The following is an 18,649-nucleotide window of genomic DNA, read 5'->3' as shown; positions in this document are numbered from 1 at the left end:
TGTACAGGATAACCAAAATGCACCGGAAAGGTCTTGACTTTGATGTCTATCGTTATAAAATCTGTTAGTATGCAGAAAGGCTTAGGTTAAAGGTGATTGACTTTCATAATAATTTGATGATGAATAAAGACGGTTACTTCAATGCAAATGGCATTCAAAACATTTCTAGAGTCCAACTTGGTCATGAAGTTAAATTGTACATACCCATTATATTGACTACGAGGTCCGAGCTGTGGAATACATTGCATTTGGTGTGGATATTGCATGAATACTTTCCAAGATTTTCCCGTTGAATGCCAAATAATTTTAGTACAGATTCGTTGTCCTTGATGTTTGTGGCACTGTGAAAGACATTCCCCTCGAATAGCCAATCAACTGATGACATGTCATGCGAAGCTCTGCATAACAGTTCGACGTCATCGCCATACGCCTTCGGTGGATGTGATATGGATATGTCAACATCTATACTCTCTGTGAATGACAATTGAGCTTTATCATTAACGGACAATTTGCGGCTTTGTCGTCAACAAGACATGGAAGAGATGTCAAGGACATTAGCCACTTACTAGAAAGTGAACTATCCCGTTATTTTTGGAATTTTAAGAAGGTAGTCGATAAATTCGTGAGTACCTATGGTCATATGTTTGGATGCCCAGTTAGCCGAGTATAATTTTGGATTACAAGTTTTCTTACATTGTTGAGCATGCAGTGAGTGGATTGAAACCGCAGAGTTTATGCTGGTATCAAATCAAATCAAATGCACATCAATGTTCATGTGATGAGAGAGAGCGAATTACTCAACACTCTTACTTGACACTTTCTTTGATGGCATAGTTCAAAAAGAGGAGCTAACTTGTCATCTTTTCACACATTTAGATTTGTTTTATACCTCTACTATCGGAACTTGCAATCTGATTACGTGGGGACATGGAAGATAGACAAGTGGTTCGCTCAAAACATGCACGTGTCTGAATTCTACGCGAAACGCAGAAATACATTTTGAATCATACAGTGTTTACGATTAACATTCATTGTTTGTTTTATTTTGGTATTAAATTACTGGGCCAACCTTATACTTATAGTCAATTGGTATTCACATAAAGCTATGTGACATCGGGTACGGTAGCACTTCTACTTTCGGTTGGTATATCAAAGGAAGGCTAGGTTACCGTAAGCTTTGTCAAATATCTGAGAAATCAAATTTCCTTGTTTGTCCCCTTATCAAAAAACTAAATTTTAAGATAAGTAGAACTAATGTTGGAACAAAACATTATAAAGAAAGTGACTTTACAAGATCAGACTCAGTAATATCTATCGCATGTGGCGACGATATTAATGGGTTTAACAAATCTAGATTGGTTGAAACATTTTGCCGATTGTAAACTTTGTCAAGTGATTTACATTACCTTGGACCTGTAACGCTATGGTTTTCTGGAAAGCCTCGCCCGATTCAAAGCTGGTCACAGTTAAGCTGTAGTCCTCAGCCATACTGCAGTCGATACCTTCAAACGTGTCATATAAAATTGTCCAGAATGAGAAGGGAAAATATTTCTGGCGTGCGAAAAACATTGTAAGTATTGTTCCGACTCTGGTGTTTGGAATTGGTAGCTGTAAATATCGATGTCTGTATTATAGTCAGAGCAACATCCGCGACTGGTTGAGAACCAAAATCGAATACTACATTCATGGTTCTATCTTTCCGTCCAGAAATACGAGTTTGCAAGTTTTCTCCGTATTTGCTTCCTTCATCTGAATGATATGAAAAGCAAGGAGATCGAATCCATTATAGACAATGGGGAGAATCATTGTGCACTGTTCAAAAAGAATTGTATTTGGAAAAGGCTTTAATAAATATATGTATGGAAGGTCGTTGGATCCATATGTCACCGTAGCACTGTAATTCCGTAAGGGTACACTTGCCACTGTGTTGCCTTGATGTTCGCGAAGGTTCGCCAAAAATATGTCATGAAATTGCCATATGTTATTTAGTTTGCGACGAAATGAAGCCGAAATAAACAAGACCAGCGTGGTGACTTTGTCAGAGACATAATTGGAAATAATGAGGTCAAAATTATAAACGATACCCATGGAAATGATTTTAAATGACCTAAATTCCCTTTAGATAGGCAGAGAAGCAGAAATGATAGTGAGACTAGAGTGCCCTGCTGTTGAATATTCAAAATATAATATTTACACACTAAAACTTTAACAACACTTTGCTGGTATGTTACTTTTAGTACTATTTAAAGCATATGGAAAAGGCGAAGTTTCAAGGTATTTGTGTGACATTAGTGAGCTTACAGTGACGTTGCAGATAACACAGCTCATTTTGCTCAAAATCAATTTGTGCAATCGTTTATTTCAATTTTCATGAATTTGTTTACTCGAGATTAAAATATTTGTTGCTTTCACCTTTAGTATGGCAAGTACTCTTAAGCTGTGTGACACAGAAGTGTTAATTTATGGAACTCCATGCAAAATCGCCCAGTTTCTGGCATATTTTGTGCTCACATTTCAAAATTTCAAAAATAACATTATTATATTTTGATTAATTGCCATTTCAAAATTGTTTATCATTATTTTAATAACGTTTGTTGAATGTCAGTACTGAAGGTTTTGACTTGAATTCATTTTTATCATTAATACCAAGATTGACCTTTTCACCTATTTATGGAGCTATTCTACCCAAAAATATGTACCCCTCATCCTTCAAGTAAACTATTACTACAATAGTAAACTTTAGATTCTTTGCTTTTTGAAAATATATAGTATAAGTAGGTTTCATGTCATCTTTGAATAACATATGTTGGTTAAATGAAACGCCACCTTAATTCATTCTATGGAGCTAACACAGATTTAACAGCCAGTTGAATTTAAAATATCGTAAATATTATGTTAAGTGTTTTTCTAGTACCAAATATACCCGTTTACCCCTGATCTTTAGTCTTGATATTGAAAGAGAATGGCAGGTTGAAATTTTTATTTATGAAACGTTGGAGTCTAAGGTTAGTCTTTCAGTGTCGAAACCAATACTACTCAAAGAGTTTTGTCACACTGCTTACATGTTGACCTTTCAGACGCGAAGTTATGACTCACACCTATATGCATGCATATGTGGGAGGGGTCAGGTTTTTGTGACACGCTCTGCTGTTAAAACTGATCCGTTCATCAAGTCAAGTTTGTTTCCCTTCATGTCGAAGAACTGATCATTTGTCTTCGGTGAGAGATAAAGATACTTTGAATTCGCGAACAGAGCATTTGATTCCATGTTATTTCAAGCGAGTATTCAACAAGGAAGTAATACTGCTTGACGTCTGACCAAGCAAGATGAAAACGCCCAGATGTATTTGTACAGCTGCATTGTATCTATTTTTAGGGCGAGGTAAGCTCAATTCTCTCTGCTGTTTTTGGCAAAGTAAGTTTCTCCAAGACTTTATAAAATGTATCGTATAAACCCTTTCAAACTGTCAGTATGGTAGTTAGTCATGTAATAGTACAGTGTTCCCCTGGTGCTCTTGTAAAAGGATTGACGACGTTTTTGATTGTATTTAATTCAGTAACGTTTAACAGGTCAAAGTTCTTAGAAAGATTAGTATGCATAGAAATACCAAGATTTAACTCATTTAATCGAATTATTTCAAAATTATGAAATCTAGATTTGCAAGTAAGCCACTTGACACATTGTAAATGTTACGCTACTGACTTACCAATTACGGTTACCATGGTTTCAGCAAAACTGCCTGTTTCGGTTGTCCACCATGAAAATACCACCTTTTGCCCACTGACCTTTAGGTCTTCGACCTTAACCACCCAATAATCGTCGAATTCTTGCAGCAACATGAGCTGATTTATTTTGTCGACCATATTACCAGAACACCCCATTAATTCCGGAGAGCCTAAACGAACAAGTAAACCATATGATAGAAATACTTTTCAGCCTGCGGACCATGAATGCCTTTACAGATTTCAATGTCCCCTCACATTTGGTATATGTATTATAACTTTACAGATTTAGGGAGCGTTCAGTTAATTTGGCCGGGGTTGGCCGGCAAATTCTTCCTGCACATAAGTCAAAATAAGTGAACCCCCTACCCATTGCACCAAAACTTGGTGACTCCCCCCCCCCTTTTAAGAAGACAAAAAATTCCATGACCCCCCCCCCCCAAAAAAAAAAAAACAACAAAACATTGCTTGAGTAAAGCTGCACACACAAACACCTCTGGAGTAGGGGCGATAGAATAAAAAAAAAAGATTCTCAGTTTTTTTCAAATGACCCTCCTTACAAACTCACAAGGTGTTAATGTTCAAATTTCCCCTTCTGACTTGCTATAATTTTGAAATTACCCCTCAAAGGGATTGGACAGAAATTACAGGTGGATCGCAATATTTTTGCGCAAGCGTGTGTTTACAAAATTTTGATATTTGGATTTAATTGATAATCAGCTGTTGATAATGTTGATTCACTATACATGGTAGTCTATGAGAAAACTATGTAATACTCTTTCAATACAAAACTATATCTATGCATTTATAGATATTTGATAATTGACATAAATGTACTTAATTGGAATAGGGTTGTTACAACTGGTATGTGGACAAAAAATTTGACTTTGGAATTTCACCAAAAATGTTCATCCACTATACATGGGAGTCTATTAGGAAACTATGAATAATTTTTTTTCCAATACAAAAATAGATAAACCTTGTATTTATGTACTCTAATTATTATATTAATGTATTTTATTAGACTAGGGTGGTTAAAACTGGATATGTGTGCAAGAATTGGATTTTAAATTTCACCGAAATGTTGATTCAGTATATATGGTAGTCTATGAGGAAACTATGAATAATTTTTTCAAATACAAAACTATCCAAATCTGTGTATTTGTGGACGTTTGATAATTCATTTTAGAGTACTCAGACTAGGATGGTTAAAGGTTGATATGTGTGCAAGAAATTGGATTTTGGAATTTCACAGAAATGTTGATTCACTATACATTGGAATCTATGAGAAAACTATGAATAATTTTTTTACAATGCTAAACTAATTTGTGCTTTTATAGGCGTTTGAAAATTGATACAAATGTACTTGATTCAAATAGGGTATTTGAAAGTTCAGATGTTGACAACAATTATGATATTAGAATTTCACCTAAAAGTATAATTTCTCTTTTCATGGTGTAGTCTACAGGTAACTGTTAAATAATTTCCCTGACAAAACTTGCTATATCTCTAATATGTATGTAATAGGAATTGTTTATTGCCCTCAGTGAGCTCGATTTACAATAAGACAAGCCTCGGAGTTGCCAAGTCAAGATGTTCATGTGACAGATAATTATACTTTTGTTCAGATTTACAGTTAAATGACTTCAGAGAATGAAATCATGCAGCGAATCATTTTTATCTCCCAGAATATTTCTGAACACTGAAACTGCTTTTTGACGGGGCGGATACTTATGAAAATTAAGTGACCCCCCCCCCCCTTCTGAGCTGTTTGAAAAATACATGACCCCCCCCCCTTGCAGTTTTCAAATTTAAGGTGAGCCTCTGGATTTTGCCGTCCCACCCCCGGCCGCAATAACTGAACGCTCCCTTATGGTATCGAAACTGAATTGTGTTAATAAAACGTACGCGTCGTCTGCTGTGGAGAGGTGGCGCTATTCTGTAGATGTAGGTGTAAAACAGCAAATACATGCTGGCGACGTAACACAAAGTGGGTCCTGGTTTCTTGTTTCATTCCACACAGACCGTACTCTCATCTCGAAACAGACATCTGATTGACTTAAAATACATGTCAGCTTGATCAGTATTTCTATCGTGCCTTAAAATAAAAAAATTATGGACGCACATCGCCTAAGCAGGAATCGATTTCCAAAAGTAAATTAAAAGATCAGAAGTATTTTCCACAACATGAAGTTATTGAGCTATGAGTGAAATTCACGTATACATTCTTCCTTACAAAACGATCTCTCGCGAAAACATGGATTCCTTATATACATCCGCCATATCCTTTGTTATTGGTTATTTAACGTAATTTGCATCTATAAAGTTATATTCAACCGTTACGTTTGAATATTTCAAATGTGGGAAAATTGCTGTTAATATATCGATCCATCACGATTGCCAAGATCTACTTACCGCTTTCCATAGTTTTATTGATGCAAATATTTCGGCTTTCCTTCGACTTAACATTACTGTTTAACAATACAGTCGTATTAGCCGGTGCCACAATGTCTTCGTCCGCGTCTATTATAATTATAGTATCATTAATAATACGCGGACCTGTAATATAAAGTTTGCAAAGTTTCTGCAAATATCATATATATATATATATATATATATATATATATATATATATATATATATATATATATATATATTATATATGTGTGTGTCTCTGTCTCTGTCTCTGTCTCTGTGTCTGCGTTTAAAGATATCCTCATGTGAAATTACAAGCAGGGCGTTATGAATAACAATAATACAAATTACTTAAAGTGTAAAGTAATAATATCTGTTATTTAAGTTTCATGAATCCTGCGAACTTCAGACAGAACTGTAAGTATTCTTAGCTCTACACTCTCGTTTGTATGGTTTGGACGGACCATTCTATTTCTAGGTTGTGTTAAAATTTTATAAACATTTGTTTTGATGACGATACTTTGAGGCTAAGTCAGGTCGTTTGTTTAAAAGTGTAAATATCATCGCTTGTTCATGTTAGAGTAAATTGATGCTTTGTCCATAATTAACCACGAGACGTAAAGGCCCCGTCCAATTTCCAAAGAAACCACATAAACTTTGACATGTCCGTAATATTTTCAAACTTTTTGTTATGGAAACGATTGAATGTGATTAGCGAAGCGCCTCGTAAAGGTGTTATCAGTGAGGCCGATGTAAACCTCCTTGTTGACTCGCGTTGATACCTTGGCTTTGAAAACGACACCTTTTATTTGACAACTTTCTTTAAACAGGCATGTAGACTTGTCCTTGGAATTACGAACAGCTAGTCGACCTTTGCGCTGGCTTCCGGTTATTAACCCCTTATTATGCGATTTGATTGGAAATAACTTTGAATTATATATATATATATATATATATATATATATATATATATATATATATATATATATATATATATATATATATATATATACACACGAGAAATCAGACACGCATACAAACAAAGAGATGCGTTTGAGGATGCAAGTTGACTTACCTTTATCATCGGGACATCTTCTTTCAATCGACATCGGGATGAAACTAAAGATGGCCGCTAAAAGCGTGACAAAAGGAACATGAATCTCCATACTGACGAATTACTTCATTTCAGTTAGCTGTTGCAAAACAAACAGTTGTAGACTTGTGAATAAATATTCGCTATTTGAAAAAAGTATGGAATACATTTGAGGTTTGCACTTCCAAGGAGAATTAAGTGATGAAAGGTTAAAGAAACATACTACTTGCCCCTTTTGTGAACATAAAAAGTTTTAATATTTCCTATTACTTTCTAAATTCCATAATCTAGTTCTTCATCTGTTACAACTTGTTTTCGTCTGAAGGGCTCTTCTTCAAATAATTCGACAAAGTTATCAAATTTTACAAACGGTATGCATGTAGACGAATAATAACATAATACATTAATGCGATGTAAATATTTTGGTATTTCTAATTTTATAGGGTTAATTGGTAATGTTCTCAGCGCCATTAATCGAAACGAGAGAGAACTTCACGTAGCAGTAGGAGACACAGGGATTGTTATATGCCCTGTTGAGACTGAAAGTGTACGGGAGAACAAGATAGAATCGATTCGTTGGACTAAGGGTTCTATAAGAAAGTTTGTTGGACAAAGATATGAAGATGGATCTTCCTTCTGCATAAACGAACGCTACTCGTTGGATTACAATAATCCACTGACTCTAGTGATTTCTAACACGGAATTATCTGATACGGAGCTCTACGTCTGTCGGATTAGATCAACGGTGTCTGAGCTACATGTATTTGTGGGATACGTACATTTTATGGTTTATGGTAAGTAATATGCATAAGATGAATGAATAAATAGATGAACTAACAAATTGATGAAGTATGTATGTCTGTATGTATGTATGTATGTATGTATGTATGTATGTATGTATGTATGTATGTATGTTAGTTATCCTGTTTCTTTCTTTCCCTTCAGAACTTTTCGTACTTAGCATTCACATTCAAAGAGGGAATGATTGGGAAGAAGTGGCAGAGACAAATTCTGTCATCAATAGGACCATAGGTGACGATCTCCGGGTCAGGTGCAACACGGTGCGTCAAAATTCCCCGATTAAACTTAATTGGATTGAAGTCAACAACACCATACGCAGCAATGAAAACGCTTTTACATTAAGCCGTGACAACGAACAAACTGTTATTACTGAACTCATGATCAAAGACGTCGGCTTCCATAACGAGGGTGTGTACAGCTGCAAGGCTTCGTATGGAAACTCACAACAAAGTCTTCAGCAACTGTCTTTCAGTTTGAAGATTACGATGGCCAAAGGTAAGAAAATACTTCATAAACGTGCCTTTATACTACTTATTACTATTTGTTGAAAGGTTATACACATATTAGCTGATACATTCAGCCCTGATATATTTTTATTAGATGTGAGCATATGATAATGACAGTAATCAGCCAATTAGAACTGACCAGCCGTTCACACTCTGTTTGGACATAGAGGAATTATTTGTCAATTTTTAAATACCAATAGAACAACTTCTTTGGTAAAATCTCATTAATCGGGGGGGGGGGGGCAGCTTCTTGCGAGAAAAGATTACCACACGAATACTTTCTTGAAAAAGATAAATTCCCCGGCAACAGGTTCTGTCCTAAGTGTTATGAAGGCTTAAACGACCACTGCATTTATGTACATTGCGGCATGGTCTCTTTTTACCTCCATCAACGGCAAATCACGAGCAATTACAGCAGAAGCTGCGATATAGCCATTTGAACCGACTGTCCATTTAATGATGAATTTGTCGAGAAGGCTGTACTGAAACAGCAATGACACGTCAATACCCAAAATGTCATTTCGCCTCTTCATTTGTGTTGAATTAATCACATTTAAACGTAGAGCACCAAAATTTATTACTTGACGCAATATGAAATATCACTGACAAACACTTGGTGAGGAATGCAACAATGTCAGTCTACAAACCCACAAAGCGAAGAGTTCCCAGTATTATAACCATGGACTGGAAGGCTGTGATGACAGCAACGCTCTGCTTCAAATTTTCTATGCACTAACTTGTTACTCACCAGATAACAGTCAATTACCAGCCCACATCTCGGTAAGTGAGCTTGTGGAACAATTTAGTCATTGCTTCGTAACCAAAATAAAGAGCGCACGTTCAGGCCTTGATGCTGTAGATACACCGGTGAATTTTGGCCCCTTGGAAAATGTCACTTCTTCCTCGCTTTCTGTTTTCAGTCGCGTGACAAGGAAAAAATTGGCACGTGTATCACTGCTTCGCCGTCAAAAAATGAGTTCCTTTAATCCAGTTGCAACCTAATTTCTGACATTTCACAAAAGAATCCAAGTAGAAAGTCGTACACGCTTCATCTCATCCAAAGTGACTATACTGCAACGCCCTTCCGTTTGACGATATAAAAACATAAGCATACATAAAGTCCTGCAAGTATTTCCTCATGTCTACCGGATCCTCCTACACTCCCTATCGGCTAATTAGGTGTCAGCCAACGGAGAGGGCTTGGTGTTTGCTAAGCAAACACTCAAGCTCCGCCAACTATCGTAGTGACCGATGAAAACGATAGGCGTCGTTACTCCTCCTTTTTTACCTCCATTGTATCACGCATAAGGAAATGCGACTACATCATCGTCACACATAAGAAACTTCATTGGCTGTGCAATACAGGATATAATAAAGAATTCTAGTAATAGCATAAAAGGCACTGAATTATACGGATCCTCCAGTGTACTTATTAAGACCTTCATCCCACTGAATTAGCATAAATAACATTCTCTATGTGCCATTGTATAACCTGCAATTGAGAACGCTCAATTTCTCATGTTCTGTTACCTATATTCCGTTCGAATTTTGCCAGTCGCGTGCTTTGAACATTTTATAATTGGACTTGTAGATATCATATCTCTTCAACAGACCTTTCCTATTTTTATAAATTTTCCTGTTCAGTTCCTCAGAACATAACATTCCGATGGATTTTGACGCCGCTCCGTTCTGACATTTTAATCTTTTGGTTTATTAATTGGGTGCGCATGAAAATTTCTGCTGTAGCCTACAGAAAATCTACTTCTGTTTTCTTGAAGGAGTGAAAATCTGGGTACGAAATAAGGTTACCATATAAATACTTTTAGTAACCCCTGAAAAATAGTACTTTTAACACCAGTGGTGATACGAATTTTATAGGATACCAAGAGAACAGAAGGTCTGTTTTAAACATTTTAGTTCCTTATCAACTTATGATTTCCGTCATACTTTGAAGGGTCAAAGGCTGCATTTGTGTAAACACCCGAACGTGCATAGCATTGTATGAAATCCGTGTAGTGAGGTAATTTCTACGGTCACTCAACTTGGTCGTTCTATTGACTCTTCAATTTTACTTTGCCTTATAATCACTAAGAATGTTTGCTAACATAATCACTTTTTATCTTGATTAAGGCCAATCAACAGCTAAAAGTGAAGCTGGAAAACAGCTATTTGCATTTAATGCCTACTTCAATGTTAGTTTGACCAGAAAATACTCTTAAAGTCGGGTCCACTTCACTGCACCAGCAATTTCAGTAAAGTGTTATTTCATCTCATGACGCACGCTGTAGTGATCTTGACATATCAGTATTTCAATTCACATATTACAAGTTCGATTCCTACGAGTAATTAACTCTTTTATTCGGTAATTTGGACACGGATGAAGAAATGCTGTGTCGCCTAGCTACAGAAAAATCAACAATGTAGCGCCACTCGAGTAAAATCATGTCATAGGGACACCTGGCTGCGAGATAAAGCTGCAAGTTGAATACTTACCTTCTTGAAGCAAATAATACTCCTACACGTAATGACCATGCCAATCGCTCAGGCAACAACATAATGATACGAACTTGTACCGGCTTTTGATAAAATACTATCCGAGACAAGCCGATTTGATCATTTAGTTCCTTCATTTACGTCACAGGCGAGGCAGGTAGAATGTTCGAGATTTTACTTCCTTATTAGTAACTTAGCTTTGTCATTATGTTTAGTCGACCCTTGATTTCTATTCACCTCTTAGGCGTTTGATTCTTATTATGTGGAAGGTTTTTATGTTGATCGCTGTTTGTCTGCTTCATTAATAATCACTTGTAAAGAAAACTATGACAACAAAGGTTTGGGATGCAGCCAATAACATCAAGGATACCTATTTACATTGTAAGATTGAAAACGGCTACGACGGTCCATTCAAAAGTCACTGTAGTAGCAATTACAGAAATCAATTTATAATTTTACCATTATGTACGATGAAACAAAACATGTTTAACCACCATTAAACATTATAAAAACATAAGCATTATTTTTCTCCATAAAATTACTCGATCTATTAGTTTTCAATTCTTTGAGAAAAACGTTCATGGAAACTTTTCGTGTCATAATGAGTACTTTGGTCTACACGAAAACATTTTCATGAAAGTTTAAGTTTATATATTGTATCATCGGGTGCTGGCCTGGAACTTAAATCTAACTGAAATATAAATTCATTCAAACAATTCATAAAACATGCAATCGTTCAGCAGAAAATGTCTGATTTTTCGGCGAAACCAACATTAATGTGCAGAGTCACAAAGTGAGTAACAAACATTAACAATTCACACAGAGAAGCGTTTGACCTCAAAAAGTTCATGAGTGATCAAGACACGCATGTTAAACTGCGATGCATCTGCTCAAAGAAGCACATTTAAAGAGACCCAGGAAAAACGTCTTCACAGCTTTCACAGAATTTCTGCATCCTAAAGCTAATATTTACCTGGCGTAATAGGTGAGCATCATAAAAATGGTAATTATTGATTCGAGTTCCTTCTTGTTAGCAAATTTGGCGTTTGAGTGAAAAAAACTTTGAATTTATTGCGCTTATAACGGAAAAACATACATTAACAGAAAAATGTATAATGTCATTACTTTTTGCTAAATATTAAGCCAAAAGGAGACATCTGATAGAGAGACACGATTACAATATGAATACAAATCGTTTGAGCTTAACGTGACTTGCGAAATTGTTAGCACCGCAGGTTATTTATCAAAAATCAGACATGCCTATTATATTTTCAACTTTTGGTTCCTTCCTTGGCAAATGCCGGTCACTTAATGAACTGTTCAAAGGTAAGGAATGCACTATTTGACAAAGTTGTCAAAAGTCTGAACATAGGCCTAAACTAAATGATGAGTACATACCTGTTAATGAATCCATATGACGAGAGAATTATTATTCATCTTTTCACCCAACACGTTCGGCTTATGCGCAGCGTTTAAGAAACTTTTCGCAAATTGTTTGCCGCTACTCCGACTCATCATTTTTCCAGACAACCAATCGGCTACTCAACAGCCCTCTACTAAGACTCATCGAGTTGTAAATAATGACGATTTGAGTTGTAAATAATGGCGAATTGCCAATCAGACACAACCTTCCAATTCAACTCGGTGCACATCGTCTCAGTGATGACCCTTCAGGCTTCAATTATGTTAGCCTCTAAATTCCATAATAGATCGGCAAAGACATTGCGACCAGCCTACAAAATGACGAATCACTTAATTTGCATGCAGTGTTGACTTACGTTTTGAGTTTGAACGCAAAAGTCAGCTCAGATTTTACCGTAACAACGATTTTTGAAATGAAAATATCGTGTTATCATGTAATGCAAGAAGAATTTTCTTCAAAAATGAAATACAAACAAACAAACAAACAAACAAACAAACAAACAAAACAAACAAATCTATTTGCTTTTTTTTCTTTGCTTGTTTGTTTTTTGTTAATCTATTTAAATGTAGCCTTCCCTTGAAAGCTAGGTAAAGTATCGGTTTCTTGCTACTGACCTCGAATATTAGTGATTAGATCAGTTGCTAATTGATAGTCGAAGGGTAGTTCATGAAACTGTGATTTGTAGTTGTCACCATCGAGGTGCTGTTTGAGGAACTAAACTTTGAGATATCAACAAGGAAGAATTGTGTAGGTGCCAGCCACAGGTAAGTTACCCTGAACAATATAACTCTACAGCAGTCACTGTATTATTGTTTTCAGTTGTGTATGAAGACTTGGTTCAAGTCGATGAATTTTGAAAAAAGTAATGATTTGCAACAGTTTCTCTTGTGTCTCTTCTTTTTCATGGAAAACCTTTTTGAAGTTTGGCAGCCAAGGTCAGGTTTTTCCTCGCGATCGAACGCGTTACCTTTGAGTCTGCGCAGTACAGTCAGTTTTTTGTCGACTGAATAATATATTAGTAGATACAAACGGCAACTTATCAATAATTGATAGCAGTGCAGATCGTGCAAGAAGACCAGGTCTACTCCGGTTGACGCTCCCCTCGATGTATAGCGTTCGCCCCACTTATCATGTTCACACCACACACTCACACATTCACAAATTAAATACCTGAACCGAGTCTGTTGTATATGAATTGAGCATAGCAATGTCTGAAATGCTTCTGTTTCCTAGCTACTGGCACACCGCTCAAGCACAGGCACAAATTGAGCCACACGATACAAACATTTCTGTAAAAGACATGAATAGCCACAACCATCACGCGAAAACGCTTCCTTTATTATCTATCAAACATCTGAGAACACATAACTAAACGTTTGTAATTTACAGATGAGGTGTAATGACGGAACTGGTAATATTTCATAAACAACGTTACCATATCAAACAAACGTCATCCGGTTATGACAACGCATACGGAAATGGATAACACCTATATTCACACTGTGTATTCCCGCAAATCATGGATACGATGGAAGGTCTAAAAATGACTCAGAGTCTCTCGTTAATCGTTTAGTATCCATATTTGTAAAATACCAGTATGTTTCTACCGGTTCAAAGCTATCAACACCCCATCCCATGGCACTTTAAATGTCAATTGTTAAAAAACTGTTTAACATACAATTTCTGTACATAATTGAACCGCTCAGACTTTTACGATGTATAAACTCTCCCGAAACTCAAATTCAGCACAAATAGGAATTATAGCGTTATTCAGATTAACTTTGCTGCGACTAAACTATTGTCCAGCAAAACTGCATATGAAGGCACATAACTTTGTCCATTCTCCGATCGACAAGTATAAAAATTGTACAAAGTACTAAAAACACAAGCAACCGGAAATTACCAAAATATGTGCTTTCCTTTACAAGAGGTCGGCCAACACAATCCTGCTGGTGTTGAACAACAAAGCAATAAACTCAAAAGAATACCTTAAAAGATTTGAACTTTTGCTCAAGCTTTATTTAATCAAACTTTAAACCTATCTCTTTCGAAATCAAGAACAAAAATTAGGAGTCACAACCTAAATTTTGGTACTAGAAAAAAATCAGTAGATGCTGGTAATTTGAATTATTGGCCACCGCCAATGCATTATCTGTATGAGAAAAGTGAAATTCCCGATTTTCGCAAAACTTTTACTAGCTTCGTAAGCGTCAAAATGATTCCTTTAGTTTGGACATATGTTCCCGAGGCTGTTCTACCTTAACTTGACATTTGACGCCTTAACAATACTCCCCTTAATTCCAGATGCAGTCGTATATTCTTCGATATCACCATCCATTGTTGGCAGAAATCTTGCAAAGTTAATGCTTGATGCCATAGCGGTCATGGTTGCTGTAGGTTTGACCTTGATCTAACATCTACGATGGAAAGTGTCTTTATATATAGTAAGTAAATATTTGTTAATGCTATGGTAATGTGTACATCGGTGGATAGGAAATCTTCCGGACGGTGTATTAACTTTGGCATTTTCTGAATGCATATTTTTAAATGGATTAGTAATTTCAAACAGTCAACATAAAAAGCGTAAGGCAGGTACAGTGACACTCGAATGTTGATATGAATGTTTAGTGCATTTTTTCTCTTTATGCACATCATTAATGTTATACATTCATTCATTAATTCATCTTCACGTATTTTCGGTAATGGTATCACAATTTTCGATTACAAAAAGAAGTTCATTTTTAAAAAAGTGTTAACTTCACTTGGTTAACATGTACTTATGGCGGTTGTATTTTGCATTCTTATTCCAGAAAACATCGAGCACAGCGAGCGGAGCGTATCCATGACTGAAGATGAATATTTACCGAGTTAGGGCTCAGATCGTCCACAAATATTTACAAAAAGCCAACAGTGTATGATACAAGTTTGCGGCGAGGGAACGAATGCATTATAACCTTAAATGGATTGTACTTTTTTACCATAAGCAAGGATACATGATATTGAATTTTTTTCTCTCTTTGCAGATTTATTAACATTTAAACCTTTCACCACCATGGTTTGTCCCAAATCCATTGTTTTCTATGGTAAAGTTGGACCTGTATACAGGGAACTGGGGGTGAAAGGTTTAAACAAAAATAATCTTCATGTTGTTTACGAACGATCTCGGTCTGTTTTTCAGTCCAGGAAGTCAAGGCGGTTCGCCGCCATCCTAAACTTTTCTATATATGGGAAGACGATATACTTGTACGGTGACATCATAGAAGCGACTCGAAGAGCTCTTCACAAAAATTGCTTTAGTGAAAAAAGTTAAAGACTCTGAGCACTACATATCGTTTACCACCTTAACTTATCACTGCTTTGCATGTCTTTTTATATTTACTCGTGCAACGCCTTCCCAACCCCCTCCTGATGATTTCATATGTTACCTAGTACCCATAGTAATCAAAGTGACCAGCTTGCCATCAGACGTAGCTATACTTATGATTCACTAAGCCTGTTTACACTTCAAATCTTGCGTTTAGTTATCTATTGTTGAAACATGCTATGACGTTATTAGAAATGACCAGACTGACGTTGATGTTGACTGAAACTCCAAGTTGAAAGATCATTCCGTCCCGTTTTGACGATATTTCACTCTTTAATATTTTCAGACGTATCTGTATTTCATTAAACAGTGTGCTACGTCATCCATCCATTCATTCATACAGTGTAATATAGAGATTTAGAAACTATTTACCTTTACAGAAGCAGAGTAGAGTCGAGTAGAGCTGAGAGTGGGATGAAGATTTTGAAGTTGAATTTTCACCGTTGCAGTTTAGTAATAAAGATATAAAGTGGTTCTTACAAACAACAAATTTGTGTGTCAGCTTCAGTTACTCAAAACATAACGATATCAACCCAGATCGGTACATCAACGCATAGACCGCATAGGAAGAAGCGTAACGAATTGGTGGATAGTCCGTGTGAACTGACATATCAAGACTATACGATCCTAAGATCTGGTACAATCAATCAGTGTCAAGAACAAGGGATAGCAGAACTAGCAGAAGTACCACTGAAACAGGAGAACGATCAAATCTATGGTGACATGTAGCGGTACATCGAATATGATAGAGAGAGGGCATTCAAGACAGAGAGACAAGAGAACGGGTCGCCGACATGGGCACTCTTTTCAGGCAGTATGGCATCATAAATGTTGGTGCCAAAATCATCAGACATCGTCATCATCTGGTTTTGTCTCAACAGAGCATAGTAGGGGAGTCAATGGCGTGCCGTATAAGCTTATGTAATGAAGGTTAAGGCAAAACCAATCACATACTGCACAATATTATGTAATTAGGGTTAAAGTTAACTGTTGTACTTACGCTGAGATTGTGATCACGATCAGACAGATACCCCGATCGAGCTGACTGTGGAAATGCAGCTATCTGTTGGCGGGGTAGTAGCGAGCGTCGCTATGCGGGTCATCAAAGATCAACCCCGTCACGGATATCCGTGACGGGGTTGATCTTTGACATGGGTTGATCTTTTGATGATCAAAAGATCAACCCCGTCACGGATATCCGTGACGGGGTTGATCTTTTAATGACCCGCATAGCGACGCACGCTACCCTGCCAACAGATAGCTACGTTTTCACAGCTACGATCGAGCGTGAATGTTGGCTACCAGGAAATGCCTAAGCCCGACTCGATTTGCGACGTTCTCCCGCGTTTACAATTCGGAAGGATTTCTTCATGGATAAAGTTTTCGGCGTTTTCTTTCCTCTTGATTATGTTAGACAATGCGTAATTTGACGTTTTTAGTTCTTTTTTCCTGCTTTTCGTTAATTTTTCAGCGATTTAATCAGGCGCGAGTTTTTTTAGCGAAGAGTCTGAGAAGGGTCCATGGTAACAGGAAATGCATGATGATCGAAAAAATCGTGCTCAATCGTGCTCCGATGACCGACAAGAACGGTTGACCCATCGTTCCAAAGCTTATAAAATTCTCAATACTACAGATGGCAAATTAAATTAAAATTCGGCCAAAAATGGGCAATATTTGGTGACAAATAAGTTACTGTAAATTTACAAGGGTCAAATCCTGATTTCTAGAATCTGTACCTGGCCACGAAAAACCATCAAAAGAAGTAATTTTTGATGTAGGCCTACTAACCGCCTGTGTCGGTTGTCATCTCTACCGTACCGAATCATGTGCGCAACGTTTACATCTAAAACTACCGGGTGCTAAAGGGTGAAATCTAGCCGAAAAGTTCCCAACTCATTGCAATCTATAAGCCTAGATTTACACGATGGCGACTAAGGTTCGATGATTGGTCAATCGTACTATGCTCCATCGAGACATAGCCCGGACTGATTATGAGTCTTGATACACCCGACGGGAGGGTGATTGTCCACAGGAATGGCTAAAGGAATTTTAAATGTACGCCGGCCTAGAAAAAAGTACGACCAGTCAACGTCAGCGATGCTGGCGGTCTTTTCAGGGCTGATGGAGCAGTGCGTTGTTGGTTCACCTCCCAATCAGCTTTCCAATTGACGAACTGATAGTGAATGAACTTACGATGAAAGTGTTTCGGAATAGAGGAAATTGTCAAATGTCGATATCTAATTATTAGGTAAGCGTGAATTCTTGTTAATATGGCGTCGATAAAATTCTTACCTTAACTCTGGACTTGTATGCAAACGAAGCTTCTCTGTCTTTGAAGTGTTGTATTTTGATGAAGTGTTGTTGTATTTTTGTTGTTACATGATGAGGTACGCGTGCACAACTTATTGTTGTTACTGTTTCTCTCCTCAGTTGGTTATTGATGTCAGCGTTCGTGATCCGTGTGTAACACAACCAATGGTCCCCGTTTGTCCGAACGGGCTGGGAACTACTTGGACTTTGAAAATGTAGCGATTTAAGGCCTTTTATTTTTTATGTTTATTTAACTTTCGTGTTTAATGATATTTATATGTTGATGTGTTGCTGTTGTTGTTTCGTTTTCATGGAGATTTTTGGAGAAAGAGCATCGCATTTTTGGCACATGAGTTGCTATACTCCTGCGGTGTAGCGATGCCTAGTGGTCGATGTAATGGCGACCCTTTGATATGCCTATACTTTCTGTGGTCACGATTACGTAACCCTTCTGTAGAAATCATCCATCTTTCAATTCTCAACATACACTTACCGTATTTTGTGGTGTGTAATGAATAGTA

At 36.9% G+C, this 18,649-nt stretch overlaps 1 protein-coding gene and 1 long non-coding RNA gene across 2 annotated transcripts; one reads left to right on the top strand and one right to left on the bottom strand.

The window, feature by feature from the left end:
* Positions 1-1,684: 1,684 nt before the first annotated feature.
* LOC139117609 (uncharacterized) lies at positions 1,685-11,084 on the bottom strand. Its single transcript, XR_011548556.1, has 5 exons — positions 11,032-11,084; positions 7,214-7,331; positions 6,139-6,282; positions 3,708-3,896; positions 1,685-1,749 (listed from the first exon to the last, which is right to left on the bottom strand). It is a non-coding gene; the product is annotated as an uncharacterized lncRNA (long non-coding RNA).
* LOC139117598 (uncharacterized) lies at positions 3,249-15,495 on the top strand. The gene is made up of 5 exons (XM_070680843.1): positions 3,249-3,382; positions 7,675-8,025; positions 8,177-8,527; positions 14,759-14,898; positions 15,265-15,495. The coding sequence occupies exons 1-4, from the start codon at positions 3,328-3,330 to the stop codon at positions 14,866-14,868; spliced, it is 867 nt and encodes a 288-aa protein (XP_070536944.1). The 5' UTR covers positions 3,249-3,327; the 3' UTR covers positions 14,869-14,898; positions 15,265-15,495.
* The last annotated feature ends 3,154 nt before the right edge of the window (positions 15,496-18,649 follow it).

This window comes from Ptychodera flava, chromosome 2 (genome assembly GCF_041260155.1).
Source record: "Ptychodera flava strain L36383 chromosome 2, AS_Pfla_20210202, whole genome shotgun sequence".
NCBI lineage: Eukaryota > Metazoa > Hemichordata > Enteropneusta > Ptychoderidae > Ptychodera > Ptychodera flava.
The sequence above is the reverse complement of the archived record's forward strand: the minus strand, read 5'-3'. Positions and strand labels throughout refer to the sequence as shown.

Excerpts from the sequence above, each read along its gene's own strand:
- LOC139117598 (XM_070680843.1), top strand. The coding sequence starts at position 3,328 with ATGAAAACGCCCAGATGTATTTGTACAGCTGCATTGTATCTATTTTTA. Across the intron at positions 3,383-7,674 it reads GTATCTATTTTTAGGGCGAG|GGTTAATTGGTAATGTTCTC; the intron begins GTAAGCTCAATT and ends CTAATTTTATAG. Across the intron at positions 8,528-14,758 it reads GAAGATTACGATGGCCAAAG|ATGCAGTCGTATATTCTTCG; the intron begins GTAAGAAAATAC and ends CCTTAATTCCAG.